General features: G+C 52.9%; 2 protein-coding genes across 6 annotated transcripts; one reads left to right on the top strand and one right to left on the bottom strand.

Annotated features, from left to right (window-relative positions):
- Positions 1–4,324: 4,324 nt before the first annotated feature.
- LOC118588057 (60S ribosomal protein L38-like) lies at positions 4,325–4,537 on the bottom strand. Its single transcript, XM_036194364.1, has one exon. It carries the CDS (start codon positions 4,520–4,522, stop codon positions 4,325–4,327), a length of 198 nt encoding a protein of 65 aa, XP_036050257.1. The 5' UTR covers positions 4,523–4,537.
- A 3,646-nt stretch (positions 4,538–8,183) lies between these two features.
- Clk3 (CDC like kinase 3) lies at positions 8,184–23,855 on the top strand. 5 transcript variants are annotated; one of them, XM_036194135.1, is made up of 13 exons: positions 8,184–9,090; positions 12,338–12,489; positions 13,132–13,348; positions 15,428–15,524; positions 15,801–15,867; positions 18,194–18,310; positions 19,857–20,023; positions 21,110–21,204; positions 21,300–21,429; positions 21,775–21,857; positions 22,327–22,406; positions 22,690–22,780; positions 23,433–23,855. In XM_036194135.1, exons 1-13 carry the CDS (start codon positions 8,641–8,643, stop codon positions 23,607–23,609), a joined length of 1,923 nt encoding a protein of 640 aa, XP_036050028.1. In that variant the 5' UTR covers positions 8,184–8,640; the 3' UTR covers positions 23,610–23,855. The 5 variants fall into 5 exon arrangements, with proteins under 5 accessions (XP_036050028.1, XP_036050031.1, XP_036050030.1 ...); XM_036194138.1 differs by lacking the exon at positions 8,184–9,090 and adding an exon at positions 9,111–9,127; XM_036194137.1 differs by lacking the exon at positions 8,184–9,090 and adding an exon at positions 9,282–9,720.
- The last annotated feature ends 137 nt before the right edge of the window (positions 23,856–23,992 follow it).

The raw sequence follows: 23,992 nt of genomic DNA, 5'->3' as shown, positions 1-23,992 counted from the left end.
CGCGGGGGGGGGGGGGGGGGTCAGAGGTTCAGAATCCCCTTCTGTAGTTAAAAGTTTCTCTGGTCCCACCCAGTCCCACAGCTGCTCAGACAAAAGTAAACACACAGAGGCTTATGTTACTTAAAAACTTATGGCCATGGCCTATGGCTCCAGCTTCTTGCCAGCTAGTTCTTATAACTAAACTCAGCCCATTTCTATTGATCTATATGTCGCCACATGTTCTGTGGCTTTTCCTACTGCCCTGCTCCTGGTTCATCTCTCTCCTCACTGGCACACTAAATTGTAGTCACTTATTTCTTTTCTTTTTTCTTTTTTTTTTTCAGAGCTGAGGACCAAACCCAGGGCCTTGCGCTTGCTAGGCAAGCGCTCTACCACTGAGCTAAATCCCCAGCCCTGTCACTTATTTCTTGACCTGTATGCCCTCAAGCCATATACTTTGTGTGTTTGTGTATCCTTCCTCATGATGCAACCTGGGAGGTGATCCCTGCTCCTCTAACTCCCTCCTGAGGGACACTGATACCTCCCAGAAACTGGGGTATGTTGATAGAAATGAGGCATTCTGGACTCAGTGTGGGCCTTGGGTCACTCCACCCCACCCCTTTATTCTTTCAGAAATCGATGTACTCACTGTCTTGTTAGCTGGACGGTAAGGTCTCCTTCATGTCTTCCTACACTCCCAGAATCCCTCCCTCCTGACACTCCAGTTCTCACACATCCTGAGTTGAGCAGCTCTGACATCTTACACAGCCCTCCTCTCCTGTTTCTTGGTGTAGCCATGAGTAATGAAGATAGGGCTTCCATCTCCTCAGTTCTTTGAGACAAGGTCTCCTGTAACCCAGGCTGGCTCAAACTCATTGTGTAGTTGAGGATAACCTCCTGACCCTCTGCCTCCACCTTCTAAGTGCGAGGATTACAGGAGTCTGCCATCATGCCCACCTGAGATAAGGCTTCTTAAAACTAAAATTTCCCCCAAGTGCCCCATAAAAGAGCCAAGATGTGACCAGCAGGAACACAGACACACAAGGAAGGAGTTGGACTCTGGCCATATGACTCAGGGTTCTGACCATTCTTACCAACCAGCGACTGGCCAAGCTCTTGCCAACGGAGCCATCTCGCCTGCACAATCTAAGAGTGCCCAGGCAGCCACCTACCAGGCTCCTGGTCACAGACGACCAGCAGAGCTGCCAGCAGCACTGACTTCTCCCTAGGCAGCTGGGTGCACTCTGTCTTCAAGGCCTGAACATGGTCCTCTAATACACCGGCTCTCCCTGCAGCTGCTGCAGCTGCTCCAAGAGAGCCCTTCTGTGGCTCTGGCCCAGCTCTTGTGAGTCTCTTATTCACCTAAGATCCCAGAACACCCAGAGTAGAGGCTCAGCCTCTGCTGGGGTTGTGGGGCCTGGGCTAGCCCTGAAGGGTTTACCCATGTAGTCCCCTCCTCCCTGGACCCTGGAGCCACTCTTTCTTGGGAACACTTTTTTTTTTAAATGTATTCATTATGCATACAGTGTTCCGCCTGCATGTATGCCTGTGCACCAGAAGAGGGCATCAGATCTCATTACAGATGGTTGTGAGCCACCCTGTGGTTGCTGGAAATTGAACTCAGGACCTCTGAAAAAGCAGCAGGTGCTCTTAACCTCTGAGCCATCTCTCCAGTCCAAAGTAATGAGTTCTTAGCCACAGAGCCATCGTGTGTGTGTGTGTGTGTGTGTGTGTGTGTGTGTGTGTGTGTGTGTGTGGTTTTTTGAGACAGGGTTTCTCTGTGTAGCCCTGCCTGTCCTGGAACTTGCTCTGTAGACCAGGCTGGCCTTGAACTCACAGAGATCTGCCTGCCTTGGGGACACTTTCTTAGTCACTGTTCTATTGCTGAAAGAGGTACCATGACCAAGGCAACTCTTATGAAAGAAAGCACTAATTGGAGGCTTGCTTACAGTTTTAGGGGCTTAGTCCATTACCACTGTGGCAGAGAGCATGGTGGCAGGCAGGCATGGGGCATGGTGCTGGAGAAGTAGCTGAGAGCTGCATCCTAATCTGTAGGCACAGAGAGAGGACAGGAGAGGAGAGGAGGGAAGGAGGGGGAGAGGGAGAAAGGGAGAGAGGGAGAGAGAAAGAGAGAGAATGAGTGAGGGAGGGAGGAAGAGAGAGGAGAGGAGGGAGGGTGGGAGAGGGGAAAGAGAAAGAGAGGGAGGGGAGGATGGGAGGAGGAAAGGAAAGCAAAGCTTAGGCCTGGTTTTTTAAACCTCAAAGCCCACCCCCCAGTGACACACTTCCTCTAACAAGGCCACACCCACTCTAACAAAGTTTACACCTCCCAATCCTTCCCATTCTTTCAAACCATACCACTCACTCCCTGGAGACTAAGCATTCAAATATGTGAGCGTCTGGGGGTCATTCTTATTCAAACCTCCACACCAAACCTTCCAGGTGGTGAGTTCCCACCATTCCAGCTGTAGAGACCAACTTCCACTCTAGACCTGCACTGGGTTACCAGGCAGCAAAGTGGGCCAGCTATGGGAACTGCTGGGTAGATGAACTCCTCCAGTCACACTGTGTGGAGACCTGTTTTTGGTCTCTCCTGGTCACTCTCTTTCCCACCTGTTCTCAGTAGCCCTTGACCGGACTCAGAAGCCCCCAGGAATAGTGCCAGGCCCTCCTCTCTCTGCCCCCCTCCCCTGCAACATGTGCTGGGCCCACTCTGTACCCTGATTTCTCCTACCAGGGGTCTTAGCCCACCTGGGCAAGCATCAGCTGGTGCTTCTGCACAGAGGTGCAGAGGCCATTCTAAAGCCAAGGCGGGGGGCTCAGCTCCCTCCAGAGAGACTCTGCCTGGGCTCTGAGGCATCATCACAGCTCTGCCCCTGGATCTGCTATGGATATACAGTGCAGGATCCTGGGACTTCCTCCCATACAAGCGGCACGTTGTGGCTGAGGCCTCCCCACAACTTGAATTGTGCACCTAGGTAAGCTCTTCCCTACAGTCTGGTCTCAGTTTCTCTATCTGCCCGGGGGAAACTGGACTGAATGGTGAAAGGTGGAGAAGGGATTTCCTCTGCTTGGGTAAAAGCCTGCTGATGGTACTCCTTCCTTGAGTCCTGCTTCAAGATGGAAGCCCAGAAAATAAGGTACAGGGCAGAGTTGAAACTGTAACAGAGCTGCGGGCAGAGCTTTGCCCTCCATCCACTTGGGAGGGGCTCTGGTGCCTGTCATCCCTACCCTTGGGGTCTCTGGGCTAGGTTCTGGGCCAGGGGGCTGTCAACACATCTGGTCCAAATGCCTTTCTCACCACTGTCTGCAGTAGAAAGACAAAGGGGCGGTCTGCCTGTCCTCCCCCTCGGGCTCCACTCTCAGTCCCCCACCCTCCCTCGGTTTTCTGGCCTCCGTCTCTTCTGCTTCTGTTGTCCCTGGGGTCCCTGCAGCAGGTACCTCTCCCGCTCCTGGTGGGCCAGAAAGCATTCCATCAGGGAAGAATGCTGAGGGCAGCCGACCTGCAGGGCAGCTGGGCAGTGCTGGCTCATCCTCCCGACCCCACCGGGCAGGGCAGAGGCTGCAGCCTCTGATAAAGCAGATTCCCATCCAGGGGCCCAGCTGATGGCTGTACTCAAGGGAGGCGGGCTGTACTCGAGCTGGGCTGCTCAGCTGTTATCTATTCCTGCAGGGTTTCAGACACGCTCTCCACCCCCAGCTGATCTCACACACACACACACACACACACACACACACACACACACACACCCTCTCTTGTAGCTGAAGATGGCTCCAGAGCTCAAGACAGCAATAAGAGGACTGAGACTCTGTTGTGGAATGCTAGAGAGCAGGGAGGCTGAGGAAATGGGTTGTCACTAGGGTCCTGAGGGTCACCCAGCCCAGGTAGAGAGAGCAGAGACCCATGAGGGCCATCGCTAGGCTGAGACACTTAGTCACTGAAAACTCGGACATCTTGGCAATCTAAGTGGCTCTACTTAGAGCAGAGATGATGTGACCTTATCAGGAAGCTTCACCCTACAAAGTCACCTCCCCATCTCTGGTGATGGTGATGGGCACTTTATCTGGTTATATAAGGAAGCTCTTGTGCTGAGCACAGAAATCCGAGCCCTTCTGACTCCAGTCAGTGAGTGCCCCTAGACTCACCCAGCACATGACTCCCAAATACAGGCACAGCTCCAGGAACAGCCATGAGAGGGCTGTTCAACAGGGCCTCCCTGCTGGCTATTCCATCCCCCCACCCTTCAGACTCCCTGACTCTTTTTTTTTTTTTTTTTTTTTTTTTTTGGATTTTTTCAGGGGTTTTAAAGGTCAAAACAGAGAGGTCTGGTTCATTTCAGTTCCTTCACTGCCATCCAGGGGGCAGGGACTGTTTCAGCTTCTCAGCCTTCTCCTTGTCTGTGATGACCAGGGTGTAAAGGTACCTGCTGCAGCGAACCTTGAACTTCACATTATCCTTGTTTTTCTTGATCTCGACAGATTTGGCATCCTTCTGCTGGGCTATGAGCAGAAAGTCCTTGATTTCCTCAATTTTCCGAGGCATGGCGATGGACGCTTGGCGCTGGAGACTGCACCTGCCCAAAATACTCACAGCCCTCCCTGACTCTTAGAACATGAATCCAGGTATAGGCAGAAGCTCTGAGCACGCTGGAGCTTTTATCCTGGTACAGATGAATCTAGACTTCCTTGGGGCTGCAGGTGGGCAAAGAGGACCTGAGGGAGAAGATGGGAGACTAATTTTCTGTTTGAGCATTGGCTCACAGCAGGCCTGGCTTAACCCCAGCTTGTGCTCACACTTCTGCAGAATTTGAGCTTGCTCCAACAGGGCCTCTGGCACCGCTCACAGGTGGCTGGCCAGCTTGGTCTACTGCTTCCTGTTCTCTGCCAGCCCTACTCAAAGCTCCTTTGACTGCCTCCCGTCCCACTCTGGGACGCTGTCTGAGCACCTGCCAGGAGGAGAGGAGCCACGCTGTGCCCTGGATCCCAGGAGGCTGGTGCTTACCTGAGCACTTCAGTGGGGCTCAGTGGGTGGACACAGAACAGTGGCCACAGGTGGCAGGGGTCCCAGAGACAGCTGGCAGGGCTGGGTATGAGGGCCACAGACACTATGCAATAAGCCCTGCAGTTTTGGAATATGGAGCTGAGATGCCGAACTAGGGTCCATCCCATGCCTCACCCCTGGTCCAGGCTCCCTCGATGATTTGATTGACACTTCACATAAACATCAGCCTCAGCTCATCTAGTTCTCAGTTCTAGGCTTCCCTGAGCTATGGGTGCTGACTTTGAGTAGCCTTCCTTAACCAACAAGACCTTGTTTGATCCTTACAAGAGCCAGTTTAGGAGGGGAACTGAAGGTGAAAACAGGATGCTGGATGTCTCAGGTTGGGCTGGCACTCCCAGAAAGCCTGGAATTTGCACTCAGTGTTGTCCGGATCAAGAGCCTGCTTTCCCCAACTCTGCCACTGCCCAGTGATCGTCCTCCAAGTACAGAATCTGGAAACCGTAGGGCTCAGGTGGACGTTTGCAAGCTACTACTTTATGATGTGGGGAGCCAGAAGCCTTCATCTCCACTCTGGCGCCTCTCCGGCTTCAGCTCTTGCCCTCCATGCCCACCACTTTGGTGAGGGGACTCACAGGCTAGTTCAGCTGGTACCACCTTTTCTCACCACTGGCTTCTTCACCTCCAAGGGCTGGACCGAGTCCTCCTGGGATTTCCTCCACTCACAGGATGTCGGAGGACCCTGTGGCCTTCCCATTCCCAGGCTCCAGGTCTGCCGCCCTAGCTTTAGGAAAGGCCTAGAGGATATTTCCATTTGAGCAGATGGTGCCCAGGCCCCTCTCCTACCCCACCTTTCACAGCTTTGCACACCTTACATTCCTAGAACGGTCCCTCTCAGGTTGGTACCGACTTCCAGCAGGCCCCTCCCCCTCCAAGCAGATTGTCTCTCTCCACTCCAGGCCCATTCCCAAAGCCCTTCTCGTTTGCCTTCCTACACCAGCACCTCCCAAGGCCACTCAAGACAGACCGTGAGGACGGGTCCCCGGTCCTGGCACAGCGCCCGCAGCTCCACTCTAACTGGGCCTGGGAGAAGAGAGGCTTGCCGTTAGGCTGCCCTATTGTCCTCTTGAGAAGCAGGGCTATGCTGAACTTGTTCTAAGAGGTCTTCCAAGTCATGGGTGTGAGGAACTAAGGGAGGGTGGGATCACATCACAGAGAAGGGGCATCTGACCTCTCTCAGGATGCTTTCCAGGGAGGGGACCTGTGGGAGCCCACAAAGATTCCAACTTGTGGTTTGACTCAAGGTCAGAGAGTCAGAGTTTATGTTGCTCCCCAAGGCTGCATGATAGGGTGCAAAGACATGGTCACCAGATGTCTTATACTCCCAGGCTTAATCACAAGATGCTTTGCCATGGTGCGTGGTTACCAGGTGTTTTGAAGGGACTACACTTGCTTGTACATTATGCTTTGATCTTGAGAGAGGGAAGTCTTTTGCCTCTCCCCTTGCTAGTGTATAAAAAGCCCATTAGAAATAAACTCGAGGGTTGGGGATTTAGCTCAGTGGTAGAGCGCTTGCCTAGCAAGTGCAAGGCCCTGGGTTTGATCCTCAGCTACAAAAAATAAAAATAAAATAAAATAAACTCGAGGCTGCTGGGCCCTCCCAAAGCTATCCTGTGTCTCTTTTTTGGTTTTTCGAGACAGGGTTTCTCTGTGTAGCTTTGCGCCTTTCCTCTGCCTCCCGAGTGCTGGAATTAAAGATGTGCGCCACCCCCGCCCGGCCTGCATCTCTTTTAATTTGTCTACTTCTATATTTCCTATTAAGCATTTCCCAGTTCCTCACACCCCCTTTCAAGGGACCCTTTGATCGGTCTGGGCTGACGCCCAACAGTGACCTTGTGGCTGAGGCTCAAATGTGCATCAATTCATTCCAGGCAAGACAAAGCTGGATTATGGCAGAGGAGAATGCAAGGGCAGCTACTTGAGAGCACTAGGCCCAAGGACCTAGGAGGTTAAAAAAAGTGCTGTCGGGCTTGAGTACAAGCACAAGGGCATCTCCTTGGTGCCCTGGAGTCATGCTGAAGACCAGTCACACAGAAAAGGCTTATGGACAAAGGGCAAAGGCTGGGAAAAGTGTGGTGCCTAGGGGCAGCGGGGGAGCAGCAAGCCTCTTCTGGGGGTGGTCTGGCCTGAGTTCCCTCTCTGCAGAGTACTGGAGAGAGGAGGTGTGTATTTATTAGGGAGGAGTGAGTCAACCCAACTTCACTTCAGGACCGATTCTTTCCTTCTGATAGGTGTGAGTTCTTTGAAGAGAGACAGGAAAACGAAGATCTAACAGGACACCCTCACGGAGGAAGGCCAAACTGCAGCCTCTGGAGAGGACCCGGCTAGGGGACAGTTCCAGTCTAAGTCAGCGAGGGGTGCCTTCTGGAACCGGGGTGGGGGTGGGGAGCTTCGGGCAGACGTCTGGATTTTCCCTGTTAGGAGGGCAGGCAGGAAGACTGCCTAAGTTACCCCATTCCTGACGTCCCGGGGTAGGGCAGGAGACAGAAGCTTTTTAAGGATGTTCGTATTAAACTGGGGGATACTGGTTTCCCATAGCCGTGGAAACGTGGGCGGGCAGGTATTGGGAGGTGTTGACACCACAGAAACGTGTTAAGGTAAGAAATTCTGCAGTGTGGCCCTGAGCCTCAGGTGGGAGCTGCATCTTCTGACAGCAGGATTTTTCAGTATCCTTGGCTCCTGGGGCGGGATCAGTTGAATGTCTGCGTGGTTGGAAGATGACTATGGGGCCAGTTTGAGGCTACGTTAGCAAACATAATCACCCAGCTTTTTTGCTCAGCCACTGTTTATTTGGGTGGTGATGAGGATGCCGGGCCACTACGTCAGAGCCAGAGGCTAAGGTCTCTAGAGACAGTCTCAGCACGGGAGGGAGGCTGGGGGGCGGCAGGGCCTGGGGGGCGCGCATCTCCTCCTGCACGGGGAGAGCAGGGCACCCGGGAAACCCTGGCCGTCCTGGCTGAGTCAGCGGGATCCTGAAGGGAAGGGATGCCCCACCCTGGCCGGCTGCTCCAGCCTCACGGGCCTCGCGTGGCGTGGGGCAATTAGGTGCCGCACCCGCCCGCTTGGCTGCGCGACGCGCGGGGGCGGGGACGCCGTCAAAGCGAGGCCTTCCTAAAGGACCGCGACCTGTTTTTTTTTTTGGAAAAATAGGACCTCATAATCCTGCCACGACAAAGCGTGGGGCAGTAGGTGGGAGGGGTCTGGTCTGGGTGGCCTCACGCCCGAGGCCGCAGCAAAAAGGCCGGCCGAGTGACTCGAGTGGCAGAGCTGGATCGCGGCACGGCGCGGGGCTTTTGTGTGGCGCGGGTTTCCTAGCCCAGCAACCGTGCTGATTGGCAGCGAGACGCTCTGAGGTGTTCAAGGGAAGAGGACGTCCTCGCCGTCAGACCCCACCGCCGAGGATCGCGGGGATCTTCCCGGAGACCGCACGGCCAGCTCGGGCGAGCTGGGGCGTGGCGCCAAGACTTTCAAAAAACCCGCACCAGCCGAGAGCAGAATGTGTCGTTTGCTTCTTGCGCGCAAGCGGAGTCGCGCCCGCCTTCTTCTGACCGGGCGCACCGACCGCTTTCGTCTCTAGCGCCCTCCCGGGCTCCGGGAGAACAATGCCGGTCCTCTCCGCGCGCAGGAAGAGGCTAGAGAGCACGGCCGGGCCGCCGAGGCGGAGTGGACCCAGCCTGGCAGTCCGGTGGGTTCCTCCTTTCGGTCCAGAGCCGGCCTCCGGCCGAACTCGCGGCCGCGCACCCATGCGGCCTCGGGGACCTACGTGCGCTACAGCACGGCGAGGAGTGGGCCGCGGCCCGAGGCTGCTCCCGGGACCTCCCGGAAGAGACCTCCACCGCTGCGGCCCCGACCCCAGAGGGGCAGGCAGGTCCCCCAGAGCCTGCGAGTTGGGGGCTAGAGCGGCCAGGCCTCTGGGCCGGGTCGAGTCCCGGCCGCCGACGGCTGCGTCACGCGAAGGGGCGGTGCTGCCACGGGCGGAGGCCGGAGCCGGAAGCGGAAGAGGCGCTCGGAGTGGGGAGTGGGGCCTAGCCGCAGCCGGAGCCTGGGAGACGGTGAGTGTGGGCCCCAGCCCGCAGCCGGGCGGCTTGGGTGAGTCGGTAGGGACGGGCAAGCTGGTACGTGTACCTCAGCTCCCGGTCGGGTCTCGGCGTGTACCTTTTTCCCTCTTTGGCCCACGTCAGGCCGCGGTCCCGACCTCTCACCCCTGACCCGCCGCTTCTCTCCCGGAGGGCGGTCACTGTAGACCCCTTTTCTGGATCCCGCCGTGTTGGAGGCGGAGCCCTAGCGGCCTCCGAGGCGGCTGGGAGGTTCCACATTGGGCCCCGCGCCGGCCAGCCGGCTGGGGTCGCATCCGACCTAGGCTAACCTGGAAAAGCTTTCCCTGCCCCGGGCTCGAGGCTTAGCCCGCAGACCTCCGCCGCGCGCCGCCTGGAGTTTGATTCTGGCCCAGGCTGGCCTTCCCTCTGGTCGCCGGGTCTTCCCTTGGCGGTTACGGGGAACGGGGCTCGGAGATCCCCGGGATCCGGGCGGAAGGAAGGGACACGAGTGCGGGCCTCCGGCCCCCTCGGTGTTTTGTTATGATGGAACCGCTCCATCCCGGAGAGTGGGCCAGACCAAGCCGGGAGTACCCATGTCCAGGCTGCTCCTCGGTCCGGCCGGGAGCCTCTATGCTTTAGTTCCGGGTGCGGGTGACCTGATGCTTGGGTGGGAATTGCTTGAGTCTGGCCCCCGTCAAGGCGGAGTTGGCGGCCTTCCAGCTTCCCTCCTCCGTGCCCTTGAAAAGGAGGAGCGTTTTGCCCGGTGGCAGCCGCAGCTTGCGAAGTGGCAGGTTTGAGGTTGCAGTGGTGGGACACTGCCAGCCAAAAATAACCATGGGTCGCTGGGGTGGCAGGAATCCGGGAGGGCAGCCGCTGACCTGGCTGGCTGCTCTTCTTGTCAGCCCGGTTCTCCAGCCAGGAACAGCATATGAGAAGCCAGCTAGGCCTGTGCTCAGAAAAAAGCTGGCATTCTTAGCGTGGTTTCATTGGTCACATTGCCTTTTTCTTCATTGTGCAGAGCCTTCCAAAGCATAATTGTGGCCCTTAAGTTTTAAAAAGCCCCTCTGCTGAGATCTCAGGAAATCAGAGGGAATTTATGAGAAATGGGCCCCAGAGCCCTGGCTGGGATGATGACGTGGGACACCTGGTATTTCCCATATTTCACCTGCTCAGGATGAGTTAGTTGCAAGGGAGGTGATCTCCATTACTACCCTATATGTGGTACTTCATGACCACCACACTTGGCCGCCTTTGCCAGTCTGGGAGGTATTATCTTCATTTTCTAGGCATGGCAACCGAGGTCTAAAGTGTGTAAATAAGGCCACGGGGCCAATAAGTGGCAGCACCAGGATTGAGTTCAGGTTTCTGCCAAAACTTCCTATTGGGTCTCTTGGAAAGGATTATAAATTAAGGCATTCATCATAACCCTGAGTGTTACCTGGAACCTTCTCAGGGTTGATGAAAGGCTGTCTCCTTGTGGCCCAAACCTGTGCTAGGCTTTTGACTTTATAGGGAAGACATACTTAATTCTTACAGAACCTGGAAGAGGTCATTGTTCCCTTGTTTGAAAGAGGCGTTGAAGTTCAGCGTGGTTTAATAACTTGCCCAAAGGCAAACAGTGAAGTGGTAGGGCCGTGGATTAGGTTGGCAATGGACTCTGAAGCTGTGACTTTCCACTCAAATAGACACATGGTCATAAAAATTTTCTAGGTCCCAGAAGGAAAGCTTTGGCCTGGTGTATATTAGACCACATCATCACATCCTCCAGATAGTCTTTGTCTGGTGAGGATGGGCAGGACCATACTTGCCTGGTGGGAAGATATGTGCCCTGGCTAGTAGAATGTCTTTTGGGTCAATTAGTGAGACTTGAGATACTGCTTTCAGGCCATAGCTTGAGCATCTGCCATAAGATAATTGGGGAAAAAACAAAAACAGAAACATTATTCAGATGATTGTGAAAACAACAAATCTACTGATTTTATGTAGTGTTTATCTCCAAGGGTTTCTGGGTGGCCCAGACTTTTCAGATGGAAGGTTGCTAGTGGGGAGATCGAAGGCAGTGCCTTACTTAGGGTCCCCAGAGACTCCCAGAGGTTTAGATGAATTGGCCTCCTTATCCTGCTCATATGCAAGTAGCTGTTTCATTTTTGGATTATGCTGGTGAGATGGAGCAGCCTTGATGGAGTTGTTTAAAAGGTCGTTGGCCAGGCAAGCCTAGGACTGCAAGACTAGAGAGGTTGGGTGTGAGCAGTTGCCACTTTGGAAAGCAAACAAGCAGTTGGTCTCGCCTGGCCATCTGGTGGAGAAAGTGTGAAGGGGCAGGACATGAGGGAAACCGGTACCAGCCTCATGTAGCCATCGTCCTCAACTGGTTGCTGATACAGTTTAGGAGTCTCCTGTATTGGATAGACGTCCTATGGCTAGGGATAGTGAGTGGGAAGCCTACCTACTAAGTGTAGACCTGCAGCCACCTCTTCTTGGCACCTCCAGAGATAGACACAGGAAACAGTATTGATCAGGGAGCTTAGATAGGGTGGCTGGCAGTGATGCTGTTGCTGAAAGGTGGAACATCTGGTGTGAGACCATTGATATGTGCCTCAGACAAGCAGCTTAGACTCTCTGAGGATTGTGGCACCTTCCTGGGCTGAGACTGGATGGACCAGCAAGGACCCATGCCCACTTGGCTAGACCCTAGGAGGTAGGGAATATTGATGAGACATTGTGTCTTTGCTCAAGGGTTAGTGTTTTCCTTTCTACTGTGGCTCCTCAGTGACTTAAGAGTTTACAATTTTTCAACTTCTTTGAGTTGAGGCCAGTTCAGCGCTTTAGCCAGGCAGCTTTCAGTCTCTGAACCAGTACGCTGGCTCCATGCCACCAGTTCATTAGCTTCAGGCTCCTCAAACATTTAGGTTATAGGATCCCATAGGCAGGAAGAAATTGAGCAAAGAAGCTCTTCTTTCCCCTGTCCTTGGCATCTCTGCGGCAGTCTCAGCATCCCTCTAAGAGATCTACTTCTATCTGGGCCCTGACTCACTCAGTTCAAGTGTTTAGGCCCTCGGCCATACTGGGGGCACCTGTTTGTTTATTCACCATCCGCTGTTCTGTCATTGTGACCTCAGAGTTCTTCTTTACTTCATAAACCCCTAGTGGGGGAGGAAGGGCTGCCCCTAAATAGAACAATGGGCCTCTTCTTCAGGAGCACCCTGTGGCTGGAAGCAGTAAGCTGTGTGGTGAGCAGGGCTTTCTCTTTCTTGTGGCCTAGATGCATCACTGTAAGCGATACCGTTCCCCAGAGCCAGACCCATACCTGAGCTACCGCTGGAAGAGGAGGCGGTCTTACAGTCGGGAGCATGAAGGCCGACTACGGTACCCATCCCGAAGGGAGCCTCCTCCAAGGAGATCACGGTCCAGAAGGTGAGTGGGAACTGGGTTGGAAGGAAATGCTTCTTTCACCAGCTAGATGAGCAATGGCCTGGAGGCTCTGGTGGCTTTAGGGTCCTTTAGATGATTGCGTCTGCCCAGCTGCCCTGTGGGTCCTTGCCGTGACCGTGGTCCTTGTCTATCCTTCCATTCTCTGTCCTCAGCAGAAGCTACTTTGTCACCCTTTCTTTCTCTGCACAAAGTGACCCTTCTTCTCCCTCTGTATTTTCTAGGCCAGTACCCCACCTGTGAGCCTTCCTCAGTGGGAAGTAGGAACATTGTCCTAGCCTTAGAAAGACTGGTCCTGAGTCCTGTCTGAGCCCCAGACCAAAGGAACAGTTGTCCCAGGCTAGTCAACTCTCTCTGTTGGAGGCTTTCCCCTGTGCTCACCTTCTTCTTCTGTTTCTTCCCTCTCCTTGGCACTGGAGGGACACTTATTACCTAAGACTTTGGAGAGTAAGCTTGGTCCCTTTGTCCCCTCTCCTCTCCTGCTCACTTCCCTCAGTTGGGATGCTTCAGCTCTAACAAGCTTTCCTTGAGAGCCTTTGCAGGGGCCCTGCCAAAGGCCTCTTGCATGCTGGCAGGAACCTGGCTGTAGGGCGCTTCTTGACTCATGTCCCCATCTCCTGTTGGCAGCCATGACCGCCTACCCTACCAGCAGAGATACCGGGAACACCGTGACAGCGATACATATCGGTGTGAAGAGCGGAGCCCATCCTTTGGAGAGGACTGCTATGGGTCTTCCCGTTCTCGACATCGGAGACGGTCCCGAGAGAGGGGCCCATACCGTGCCCGCAAGCATGCCCACCACTGTCACAAACGTCGTACCAGGTCTTGTAGCAGCGGCTCCTCGGTGAGTGGTGGCCAGAGTGCGCTAAACGGGGCCTCAAGGCCCCATCCCTTTCTAGCCTTCTCTCAGGCTGGCCGGTCTGGGTGAGTACTGGTAGCCCTGTGCACACATACCATTGTGTGTGCACACACATATGCGTGTGTATGTGTGCGTGAGTGTTTGGCACAGGGCTGAGCAAGGATGTTATGCCCTCCATCTTCTGGCCCCTTACCAGTGGCAACTGTAGGGGCTCTGGCTCCGGCGCTGGCTGGTTTCCAGCCTGTCTGTGTCTACCCACTGTTCCAGACATAGGCTACATGGTACACATGTCTGGGATACACGTCTCAGGGATCATACTAAGATTGCTGGTCTGGGCTTTATATGGCCTGGTCTTTTTCATATCAGGTCTTATCCCCTTCAACCCCCTCTACCCCCAACACATAGCTAAGTGTTCTGATGAGTGTGGACTTGCCCACCTCTGCCGCCTCAACCTTCATAGCCCTCCTCTCCTGGAGGACCAGAGTCTGTATTACCCAATGAAAAGGGATGCTCTACCAGTCAGATTTTTTTTTTCCTTTCTTTTTTAAATGCTGGAAGTCCAACCCAGAGCCCATACATCCTAGGCAAGTACTCTACCACTGAGCTGTGTCACTCCCTGGTCCCCACACTTCCTCTTGGTTTTTGGAAATCTTATGTATTCCAGGTTGGCCTAAAACTCCTGATCCTGTTGCCTCTACTTCCTGAGTGCTGGGCACCACTGCCTGGCTTTCTAGCCCTTTCTCTTTTTTTGATATGGATCTTGAATTTCTGTGTTGAGCCTTCTAAGTTGCTGGTCTGTAAGAGTACATCACTTTGCCCTGTCAGTCAGCTCAGATTGGGAGCTTCCAGTCTGACCTCCAGCCAGGCTCTCTTCTGCCTTGTTCCTTGATAGGTGGGGTACTTGTGGTGAGGAGAGGCAGCTATCTGTGTGATGGGGCCCCAGGCCTCACCTTGTTGCAGACCACTTACAAACAGGTTGGCCAGCATTCTAGGGTGGTGAGTTGAACAGACCAAGAGCCCACGCTGTATTCAATCCCGTGGAAAAGGAAAGTCACTTGTGTGCTTCTGAGGTTATGTGCTGTCTTCTCTTCTCCCCATCTGTTCTCCCCATGTGGTCCTCTTGCTGGCCAAGAGGCCTCTGAATAGCAGTGGTGAGTTCTCTGCCCAGTGCTCGGTGACTTGAGTGGCATGGGTTGAAGGTTGACTTGCAGGTGAGGCATGGCCTGGGGCCTCGCACAGTGCCACATGCTGCCACTGGATGGCAGTGTAAGTCTGTTGCTCTGCGTATTTTTGGTGCCCTCTGTTGTTGTGGGACGGGTCCTAAGGCCAGGTCAGGAGCTGGCTTGGGGCCTGAAGGTCGGCTGTCCCAGAGGATCTCAGCCAGGCTCATTTCCTGCTGGAGACTGCTGGCAGAATGCTGTGTCTGGTAGTTGGTCAAGTTTGGCCAAGGATGTCATGTGGGGGCAGGTAGTAGTTTGGTTCTCCGTGGCAGCTGTTGAGCATGTTGTAAGGCTGTGGGCGAACAGAGGCAGGCAAGGACAGTCTGAGCATACTGCTGTTGCTGAAACCAGGATAGCCCTCTGACCAGTCCAGAAGGTTGGATCCAGGTTGGGCCAGCCGCCTTTTTGCGTCGTTCACTCTCACTGCATCTTCAGCTCTGGCCAAAGGCATGGGAGGGTCAGGGCGGGGGAGACTCAGAAGAGGAGGGAGTCAGGGCTGTGGCTGTCCTTGGGGCCTGGCCCCTCTGTGTCAAGAGGCTGGACGTCTTTCTGAGCATTTGTGGCACTCTTCTTAGAGATAATGTCCGAGTTTTCTTACATACCTGTAGCTGTTTTTGCTTTTCTGTTTTGAAGTCAGTTTGTGTCTTGACGTGTCCCTTGCAATATCCCTATCGTTATATATGCTGTGTGCCTTATGAAATGCTGGGATCTGGAAAATCCAACCAACCAACCCACCGGCTCCTCACCGTCTCCACCTCTGCCTTTGACTGACACCTCAATCTGTCAATCGGAACCGCCTACCATGCGATTGGTCGGATGGCGTTTCGGGGGGCGGTGCATGCAGAGAAGCCAACAGAGCAGTAAGCGCAGCAGCCGGAGTGTGGAAGATGACAAGGAGGGCCACCTGGTGTGCCGGATCGGCGATTGGCTCCAAGAGCGATGTACAGCCACCTTTCGTAAAACTTTACCTCTCTACTTCCTACCCCCCTTGTTAGATGAGACCTCTCCTGCGTGGAGGGGCCTCTAGTGCGCGTGGCGCCTTAGTGGGGCCACCAGTAATTGCCTGAATGACACAGACACTAGCAACTTCTGTTTTTAAGAGTGTAGCAGTGAGCAAGAACCTTTGTTGTTTTTGAGGATTTGAATGCTGTGAACTTGCAGGAGCTGCCAAACTCCTACCCTCCAGACTCTCATGCCCAGCTTCTTCTCTCTCACAGATGAGATCGTGGGGAACTTGGGCGAAGGCACCTTTGGCAAGGTGGTGGAGTGCTTGGACCATGCCAGGTGAGCATGCTGGGGCAGCACAGCCAGCTCTGGGAGTGAGCATCCTTGGGAGAGCTAGTTTGAGGCGCAAGAGGGTACAGCTCTTTTTGGAGGGTAGCTCCACCACTGGTGTTGGGTTTTGCTGATCTCATGATATAAGGGAGAAATTCTTGGGATTTGACAGGCCTGTGACATCCCTGTCTAAGAACTTCTGGCTAGTGTGTACCTCTGCCCTTTCTGAGCTGTGACATTGATAATAGGATAGGACCAAAGCCCTCTGTGGCCTGGAGCTGCATCCCATGAGCTTTTCGAGATTTTCTGCCAGGCCTCATCCTTTTCTTCTGGTTTCTTGGGCAGAGAAAAGGAAAAGACAAATGTTCTGGGAACCTGTAGGGAATCCAGTGCAAGCCTATGCAGTGCAGGTGGAGTTGGAGTTCAGCTCTGCCAGCAGCCCTGGAATAAGTTACACCTGTGTTAAAGATAAGACCACTGTGGGGAGACCTTGTTCAGAAGTCAAAAGTAATGGCCTCTCCTCCCTCTTGGCCAGAAGGTTGAGAATGCTGCTGGCCTGGCCTGATACTGCCTTTGCCCCTCCGTGTCTACCTGAGTGAGAGGTCCCAGTGAGACTCTGGCCTTCTCATGTAGCAGCTGCCGCCCATCCTAGTGTTAGGGTCTTGAATAGTCCATGTTGAGTGTGTCCAGAATGGAGAGGCAGAGCCTGTCTGTCATTCTGCTGAGGCCACATCACTCCCTCCAGTCCTGACAGTGTAACACTCTCCCTTATCACATGCCAGACTGAAGTCCTTGCTTCTTCCCTGTAGCTGCAGGTGAGAGGCAACCTTCTGGGAGCCAGTTGTGTTCCTGCCTTAATAACCTCTAATTGCTTTAGTGCATTAGCTAAAGAGTGCTGGTGTCCTTCCTCATTTGAGCCATGCCAGTCACTGCTTCAGAGATGAGACATGAACATCCTCTGTGGTTGCCCAAGTTACACCTCAGCCTTTGATGACTGAGCTGGGCCTGCTCTTGATGGTTCTCCCACATTAAGTGGGCTTCTCAGAAAGAACCATTAAACCCAAAGTCAGCCATTCCTTCAGCCCTGAGATAGGAAGTGCTACTGTGACTGAGAAGCTTCCTTCTGCTCCCAGTTTCCATTCAAATACTGTTTCGCCCACCATGACCCAAGAATGAGTGTAGAGGCACATATCCACTGTCTTGTGACCAGATGTAGACAAGACAGATCCAAGAACTGTAACACAGGAAGATAGCTACAATGTGTGGGCTATCCGTCTTTGAAGCTAGGGGTGGGAAATGAGCCTCTGAAGTCACTAAAGGACAGACATAATGTCTTGGGAAACTTTAAGGAATTCAAAGGGAGTCATTGCAGGGCCAGTGGAGGTAGAACTCAGCTCTGCCAGCAGCCTGGGCAGGGGTGTCTTTTGGAATAAGTTATATCTATGTTAAAGATAAGACCACTGTGGGACGAGCCACCTTGTTTCAGAAGTAATGGCCTCTTCTCAGCCTGCACTGTGCAAGAAACCAGAAAAATGGATGAGGGCTAGCGAACCCGGGCATTCTGAAATTCTGAAGTTCTCTTTGCCCGTGGGCCTATGAATTTGTTCCCAGCATCAAGGCCAGCCCCTTGAGGCACCAGAGGGTACATCCTGGTGGGACAGGGCCACCTCATTTCAGGTCTCCACTGGCACCTGAATACTAGCTCTCATTGACAAGTCTTGGCAACCTAGCCTGGCCTGTTTCCTTGTCTGCTCACATCTTGCAAATGGCCTGCTAGTGGGGGAGTAGAGTGTAAAGGGCAGAGCAACGACAGTGGAACTCTGATGGAACACTGAGAAAGAGTTCCTGGCCCTCTGTAGCTGGTGGTAAATGCTGAGGCAGTTAGATAGTTGGGGGAAAGGACCTAGATTAGAGTGTAGTATATATATATAGGAAGTAGCCCAGGCATCCAGTGAAGAAGTTAAGCCTCACTATTGCCCACAGGTCAAAAAGTATATGGTTGAGCTCTGGGTAGGGTAGCTTGGCCTGTGAGGTGCTTTATCAGATAAGCACCAGGGACTGGGGTTGGTCCAAGATTGGCCTCAACTCCTCTGCCTGGATTCTCCTTGGGGAGTTGGAGGTTTCTGAGGTCCTAAACATATATGACAGCATGGAAGCCAAGAACATTCATACAGATGCCAGGGGATCTTCTCTGGTGTTGCTTTCAACCAGCTGGACCTCAAGTACACTGTCTCAGGACCTATAGTTTATGTAGTAGTGTTAAGAGTTCCTGGATTTCAGGGAAGGGGAGAGAGCTGGGCTGATGAAAGCCTTAACTTCTTTTCCCCATCTACAGAGGGAAGTCACAGGTTGCCCTGAAGATCATCCGTAATGTGGGCAAGTACCGGGAGGCTGCCCGTCTAGAAATTAATGTTCTCAAGAAAATCAAGGAGAAGGACAAAGAGAATAAGTTGTGAGTGTCTGCAAGGAGGGGGGGGGTCACTCTGGGGTAGCATCCTCCAGTTTCAGCTACCTGGACCCCCAGGGACTTCTCAGTGTCCTACAGGAGTTTGGTACTGCTTTCTCACAACACTCAGGGGAGTGTGATGGGTTCTTTCTGGAAAGAACTCTTGGACTTCAGGCTCTACCCTATCTGGCTTTGTGGGTTTTTTGTTGTTGTATTGTTTTTTATTTATTTTTTTGAATGCCGAATGCCATTTATTGAAGGAGGGAGGAGATCTTAAATACAGGCTTACAGCACAATGGGAGAACCCCTGAGGGCAGAAGTTCGCTTCTGATGTTGGTTTTTTTTTTTTTTTTGGAGCTGAGGATTGAACCCTGGGCCTTGCACTTGCTAGGCAAGCACTCTACCACTGAGCTAAATCCCCAACCCCCGCTTCTGATGTTTTACAATCTTGCATCTAAGCTGTTAATGCCCAATATGCAGGATACACAGACAAGGAGCTTCCCTTAAGCATTCAGGAGGGTGGAATCTCGCAGGGAATTAGCATAGGGAGGACATCAAGGTCAAGGTCAGCAAGCAATGCAACATTTACCCAAAACGGGCCAGGGACCTATAGGTCCCCCCTTTTTTTTACTAAAAAATGAGCTTCTGACTTAGGTTGCATGGGACGTCAGCAGGTCACCTTACCCTTCATGGAGACACCTGTCCGGGCCACATAGGTGCTCTTCTTAGGTTGGTGAGCACCCCCCAGGCATTACACGTCTCTGAATACTCATTATCATACAGGCTCAATTGTGTGAGAGCTGCAGAGTTAACTGTTGTCAAAGACCTCTAAGTGGCGCTGGGCTTGCAGTCTGTGTGTTCGACACAGAAAAGACCAGCAGGCAACTGGCTTTCTGTTTTGAAGTAGTTCCAGTCCTCAAATTTTTTTTTTTTTTTTAATTTATTTATTATGTATACAGTGTTCTGCCTGTAGGTATGCATGCTGGCCAGAGAGGGCACCAGATCTCACTACAGATGGTGTGAGCCAACATGTGGTTGCTGGGAATTGAACACAGGACCTTTGGAAGAGCTGCCAGTGCTCTTAACCTCTGAGCTATTTCTCCAGCTCACTAGCCCTACATTTATCAGTTGGGGACCTCTCAGATTTGTGACACTTGTTTGGACACTTAAAGAGAGCTTTTCTTTGGCAGTTAGATACCAGTCAATCTCTCAAGCACTTCACTGTGCTACACTCAACAGAGGGGAATGTACCTACCCAGGCCCTCAAGAGAGCTCAGCAGTACCTGGAGGCCTGTGCTCTGTACTAGTGTAATTCTATCTTGGTAACTGTAGCAGGGCTGCTCACCATCCCAGCCATGCGTGAGCTGGGACCAAAATGTCCCTCCACACAGTAGGAAGTACAGTTCTCACTCAGAGCTCATCTGTGTGATAGTGGACTGAGACATGTGCTCTGGCTCTGAGGCCTGCGTTGTATCTTGGTATGCAAAACAATGATCTTATCCTGGGAGTCAGGTGAGGCAGAGCTTGAACCCCACCTATCCTTTTCTTCTAGCCTGTGTGTCCTGATGTCTGACTGGTTCAACTTCCATGGTCATATGTGCATCGCCTTTGAGCTCCTGGGCAAGAACACCTTTGAGTTCCTGAAGGAGAACAACTTCCAGCCTTACCCCCTACCACATGTCCGGCACATGGCCTACCAACTCTGCCATGCCCTTAGATGTAAGTGCCCATTGTTCATTGGAGCATGGAGTACTTTGCCCTCAAAACAAAATTGCCTAGTGGTCTTGCCACTTCCTCTAACGCAAGGTCTCTTGGGCCTAGGGCCCTTGGCTGGAAGGTCCTTCTGTCTTCAGATAGGAGTGTGAGGACGATGTAGGGACTGCATGTGCCAGCTTCTTCCCCAGGTGCTTAGGAAGAAAACAGGAAAGTACTCTAGAAGTTGCCTAGCTACTGACCCTACCTTCACCTTCATAGAAAAGAGGAAAAGGAGGGTGGGGGGGGATTTAGTTCAGTGGTAGAGCGCTTGCCTAGCAAGCAGAAGGCCCTGGGTTTGGACCTCAGCTCCAGAAAAAAAGAAAGGAGGAAAAGGTAGAAGGTGGACCTGACTCTCAGGGCCTGCTCCCCAGACTCTGTCACTCACCTCTCCACCAACCTCGAATAGCAGCTTTGGTGGAAGCATTGCTCAGTGCACTGTAGGACTTGTGTAGAAAGACAACTTGGAAAGTGACAAGTGAAAGGCCTAGAGCTAAGATGTGCAGGGCCTGAGTAGGTGATAGGGGGAAAGAACCAAGTAAGGGGCACAGTTCTGCAAAGGTTTAGGATGTGTTGACTCGGTCCATTGGAGAGGGAATGCAAGTATGGCTCAGATAGGGTTGTGGAATTGTGAGGATCTTACAGGCCAAATGGGAACATTGAGGTTTAAAAGAAATTAGTAGAAAGCGCCAGTGAAAGAGATTGGGTGCAGAAGGCTTTCCTGCTCAGGGATGGCTTCATAGGCATATGATCCAGCAGTCACACCTTTGGTACAGCGAGCCTTGTTATATAGCTAGTGGTGAGAAAAGGATTCACTAATGCTGCAGCTTCAGTGAGATGGGAAGGCTCTGCCTCTGTAGAGAGTAGTAGAAGGGTTTTTTGATAGAAAGCATTCCTTCCCTTACTGTTTTGAAGGCTTATGAAGAAGCCTTTCAAAGCTCTTAAGCTGGGAAGGGCTAAGGCCAGCTCCCTGCTAAGGTTGTGTGTGAGCAGTTCTGGCTAAGAGCTGGCAGGCAAGCCTAGGGTCTCAATATGTGCTTATCCCTCCCCTAGTTCTACATGAGAACCAGCTGACCCACACAGACTTGAAGCCAGAGAACATCTTGTTTGTGAATTCTGAGTTTGAAACCCTCTACAATGAGCACAAGGTAGAGCACTGACTGGGTGGGCAAGAGTGTGGCCCTGCTCCAAGGTAGGTCAACTACCTGGGCAGACTGACCTAGCTGGCCTGCCTTGCCTTCAGAGCTGCGAGGAGAAGTCAGTGAAGAACACCAGCATCCGAGTGGCAGACTTTGGCAGTGCCACATTTGACCACGAACATCATACCACCATTGTGGCCACCCGTCACTATCGCCCACCTGAGGTGATCCTTGGTGAGTGGCTTTATAGCCTCCAATATTGTTTACACTGGGCAGTTGTCAAAATAAGTAGCTGAATCTGGTGGCACACACCTGTAATCCAAGTCCTTAGAAGGCAGAAAAGATTAGTTTAAGGCCAGCCTCGGGCTACACAAAGACCATCTCAAAGTGAGGCAGGTGGTAAACAGTACCCATCAGTCTGCCACCCAGAACTGGATAATACCTGAGACACTGAGGTAGACTTGGTCTTAGTCAAAAACAGCCTTGTTAGTGGGGCTTGGGCAGGAGCTGTGCCAGCCAGAGTGGTAGCTTCCTTGGACGGGGTACTAGGTCTCATTATCTTACCATCTTGGCTTACAGAGCTGGGCTGGGCACAGCCCTGTGATGTCTGGAGTATTGGCTGCATTCTCTTCGAGTACTACCGTGGCTTTACACTCTTCCAGGTATAGTACTGAGTTGGTGGGTTGCAGGGCACATGGTCAGGAAGCTCTGTGTGGTTAAGAAATCGATACCTTCCATCCCTACCAGTTACCATGTGAAAATAGACTCTTAAGGGTTATAGTTGCCCAGGGAAGGAATCAGTTGAAGAGTCTAAAGCAGGTAGGGATGATTTCATCAAGGCTAAGACTGGGTACAAGTAGATTCTGCCTGGGCAAGAGCATATCAAGGGCATCCTGTGGCATGAAGAACCAAACTGGTGTGCTGTCAGTCAGCCAGGTCTACCTATGGGGCCAAAGAGCATGAACCTGGCCCTGGTACCAGGGCTGTGGGCTGCCACCAGGTCAGGTTGAGACAGTTTTCCTTTCCTGGAGCAGGGAGAGCTCTTGGCCTATCTTTCCTCACCATTTATTCTTCCATAGTGGGCAGAGGTTGGGCCTAATTCCTACTTGCTCTGTCCCTGGTCTTCTGCAGACCCATGAAAACAGAGAACACTTGGTTATGATGGAGAAGATCCTAGGGCCCATCCCATCACACATGATCCACCGTACCAGGTAAGAAGTCTCCATGGCTCTGGGTCAGCTAGGTACCAGAGATAAAGACTTTGCCAAGTATTCTGTGGTTCTCCAAGCTCCTAATAGCCTTTCCTGTATGTCCCTTGAACCAGTCTGGTAAAAGCTGTTGCCCCTACTACCCTTTGTAGGGTCAGGCCCATACCTCTTTTCTTGCCCTGTTGCTACCAGAAGACTGCCAGGAACCACTTTTTCCTACCTCCCACCTGAGCCCAGACCCTGAGGGCTCCCACTCCTTGACTCCCCTTTCTCCTCGACTTTCTAGGAAGCAGAAATATTTCTACAAAGGGGGCCTGGTTTGGGATGAGAACAGCTCTGATGGGCGGTATGTGAAGGAGAACTGCAAACCTCTGAAGGTCAGTTTCTGGCTCCCCCAGCTCAGCTCATGCCAAGGAGACCCCAGGCATTGGGCAAACAAGCAGCAGAGACAGGACGGGCAGCCAACAGCTGCCTGATCATCCCAGTTTTCTGTGAGGCAGCACCCAAGACTACTGGGTACTGGCAGTGAGGCTTTCTGCAAGCTGCCCCTGAGGGGGCCCTTAGCCATGCCCCTTTCCACATGGGGCTGAGAATATAATGGGGAAACACACCAGAAGAGCCTGCCAGCTGTCAGACTGCTGCTTCTGTCCCTCTCTCTGCTCTGAATTTTGGGAAGAACTAGGCAGGACTGAGGCAAGGGGGAGGGAAAACCTAGATGTGGCCAGGAAGGAGGCCTGTCAACTGTTATTTGGTACCTGGACAAGTGCATTTCGCAGAGGTGATTTCTACCCACCCATCAGAACTTTGCATGTGGGGTAGAAGCACCAACCCAGCAAGATCCCACCCGGTAGCCTAAGTTCTGAGCATGAAAGGAAAGGAGCTGTTCTGTCCTGGAGGGCAGAAGTAGTCCTCCAAGGAGGCATCATTGCCTCCTCGACCCATCCCAGCAAGGCATCCCAGAGGCAAGGGGACTGCGGTGGCTTCCCACAACCCTGCCGTCACACTGAGGCACCTTGTGTCCTTGAGCAGAGTTACATGCTCCAGGACTCCCTGGAGCATGTGCAGCTGTTTGACCTGATGAGGAGGATGTTAGAGTTCGACCCTGCTCAGCGCATCACACTGGCAGAAGCCTTGCTGCATCCCTTCTTTGCTGGCCTGACCCCTGAGGAGCGGTCCTTCCACAGCAGCCGTAACCCCAGCAGATGACAGGTGCAGGCCAGCACACGAGGAGCTGGAGAGCTGGACTGGGCTGCTGGCCCCTTTTCTCCAGCCTCTCCCACTGGCCTCAGAGCCAGAGCCACCAATGAACAGTGCAATGTGAAGGAAGGCAGGAGCCTGCAAGGGACGGGGGGGTGTGGTGCCCAGCTGCCAGAAAGCACAGATTGGACCCAAGCTATTTATATGTTGTAAAGTTATAATAAAGTGTTTCTTACTGTTTGTAACCCCCTGGTACCAGTGTGTCCATCTCCAGGCTCCTTGCCTTCTCCCTTCTCTGACTGACCTTATTAATAAAGTCTTTCTTAGCAGCTCAGCTTGTGGAAAGCTAAGTGTGGATTGGGCCAGACACAGGCAAGCCAAGAGTAAGCCAG

This window comes from Onychomys torridus, chromosome 7, assembly GCF_903995425.1.
Source record: "Onychomys torridus chromosome 7, mOncTor1.1, whole genome shotgun sequence".
NCBI lineage: Eukaryota > Metazoa > Chordata > Mammalia > Rodentia > Cricetidae > Onychomys > Onychomys torridus.
The sequence above is the reverse complement of the archived record's forward strand: the minus strand, read 5'-3'. Positions and strand labels throughout refer to the sequence as shown.

Bases quoted from the DNA above. Each gene is read 5' to 3' on its own strand.
- LOC118588057 (XM_036194364.1), bottom strand. From the start codon at position 4,522: ATGCCTCGGAAAATTGAGGAAATCAAGGACTTTCTGCTCATAGCCCAG.
- Clk3 (XM_036194135.1), top strand. From the start codon at position 8,641: ATGCCGGTCCTCTCCGCGCGCAGGAAGAGGCTAGAGAGCACGGCCGGG. The intron at 9,091-12,337 runs GTGAGTGTGGGC...CTTGTGGCCTAG, and splicing joins CAGCCGGAGCCTGGGAGACG to ATGCATCACTGTAAGCGATA. The intron at 22,407-22,689 runs GTAAGAAGTCTC...TCGACTTTCTAG, and splicing joins CACATGATCCACCGTACCAG to GAAGCAGAAATATTTCTACA.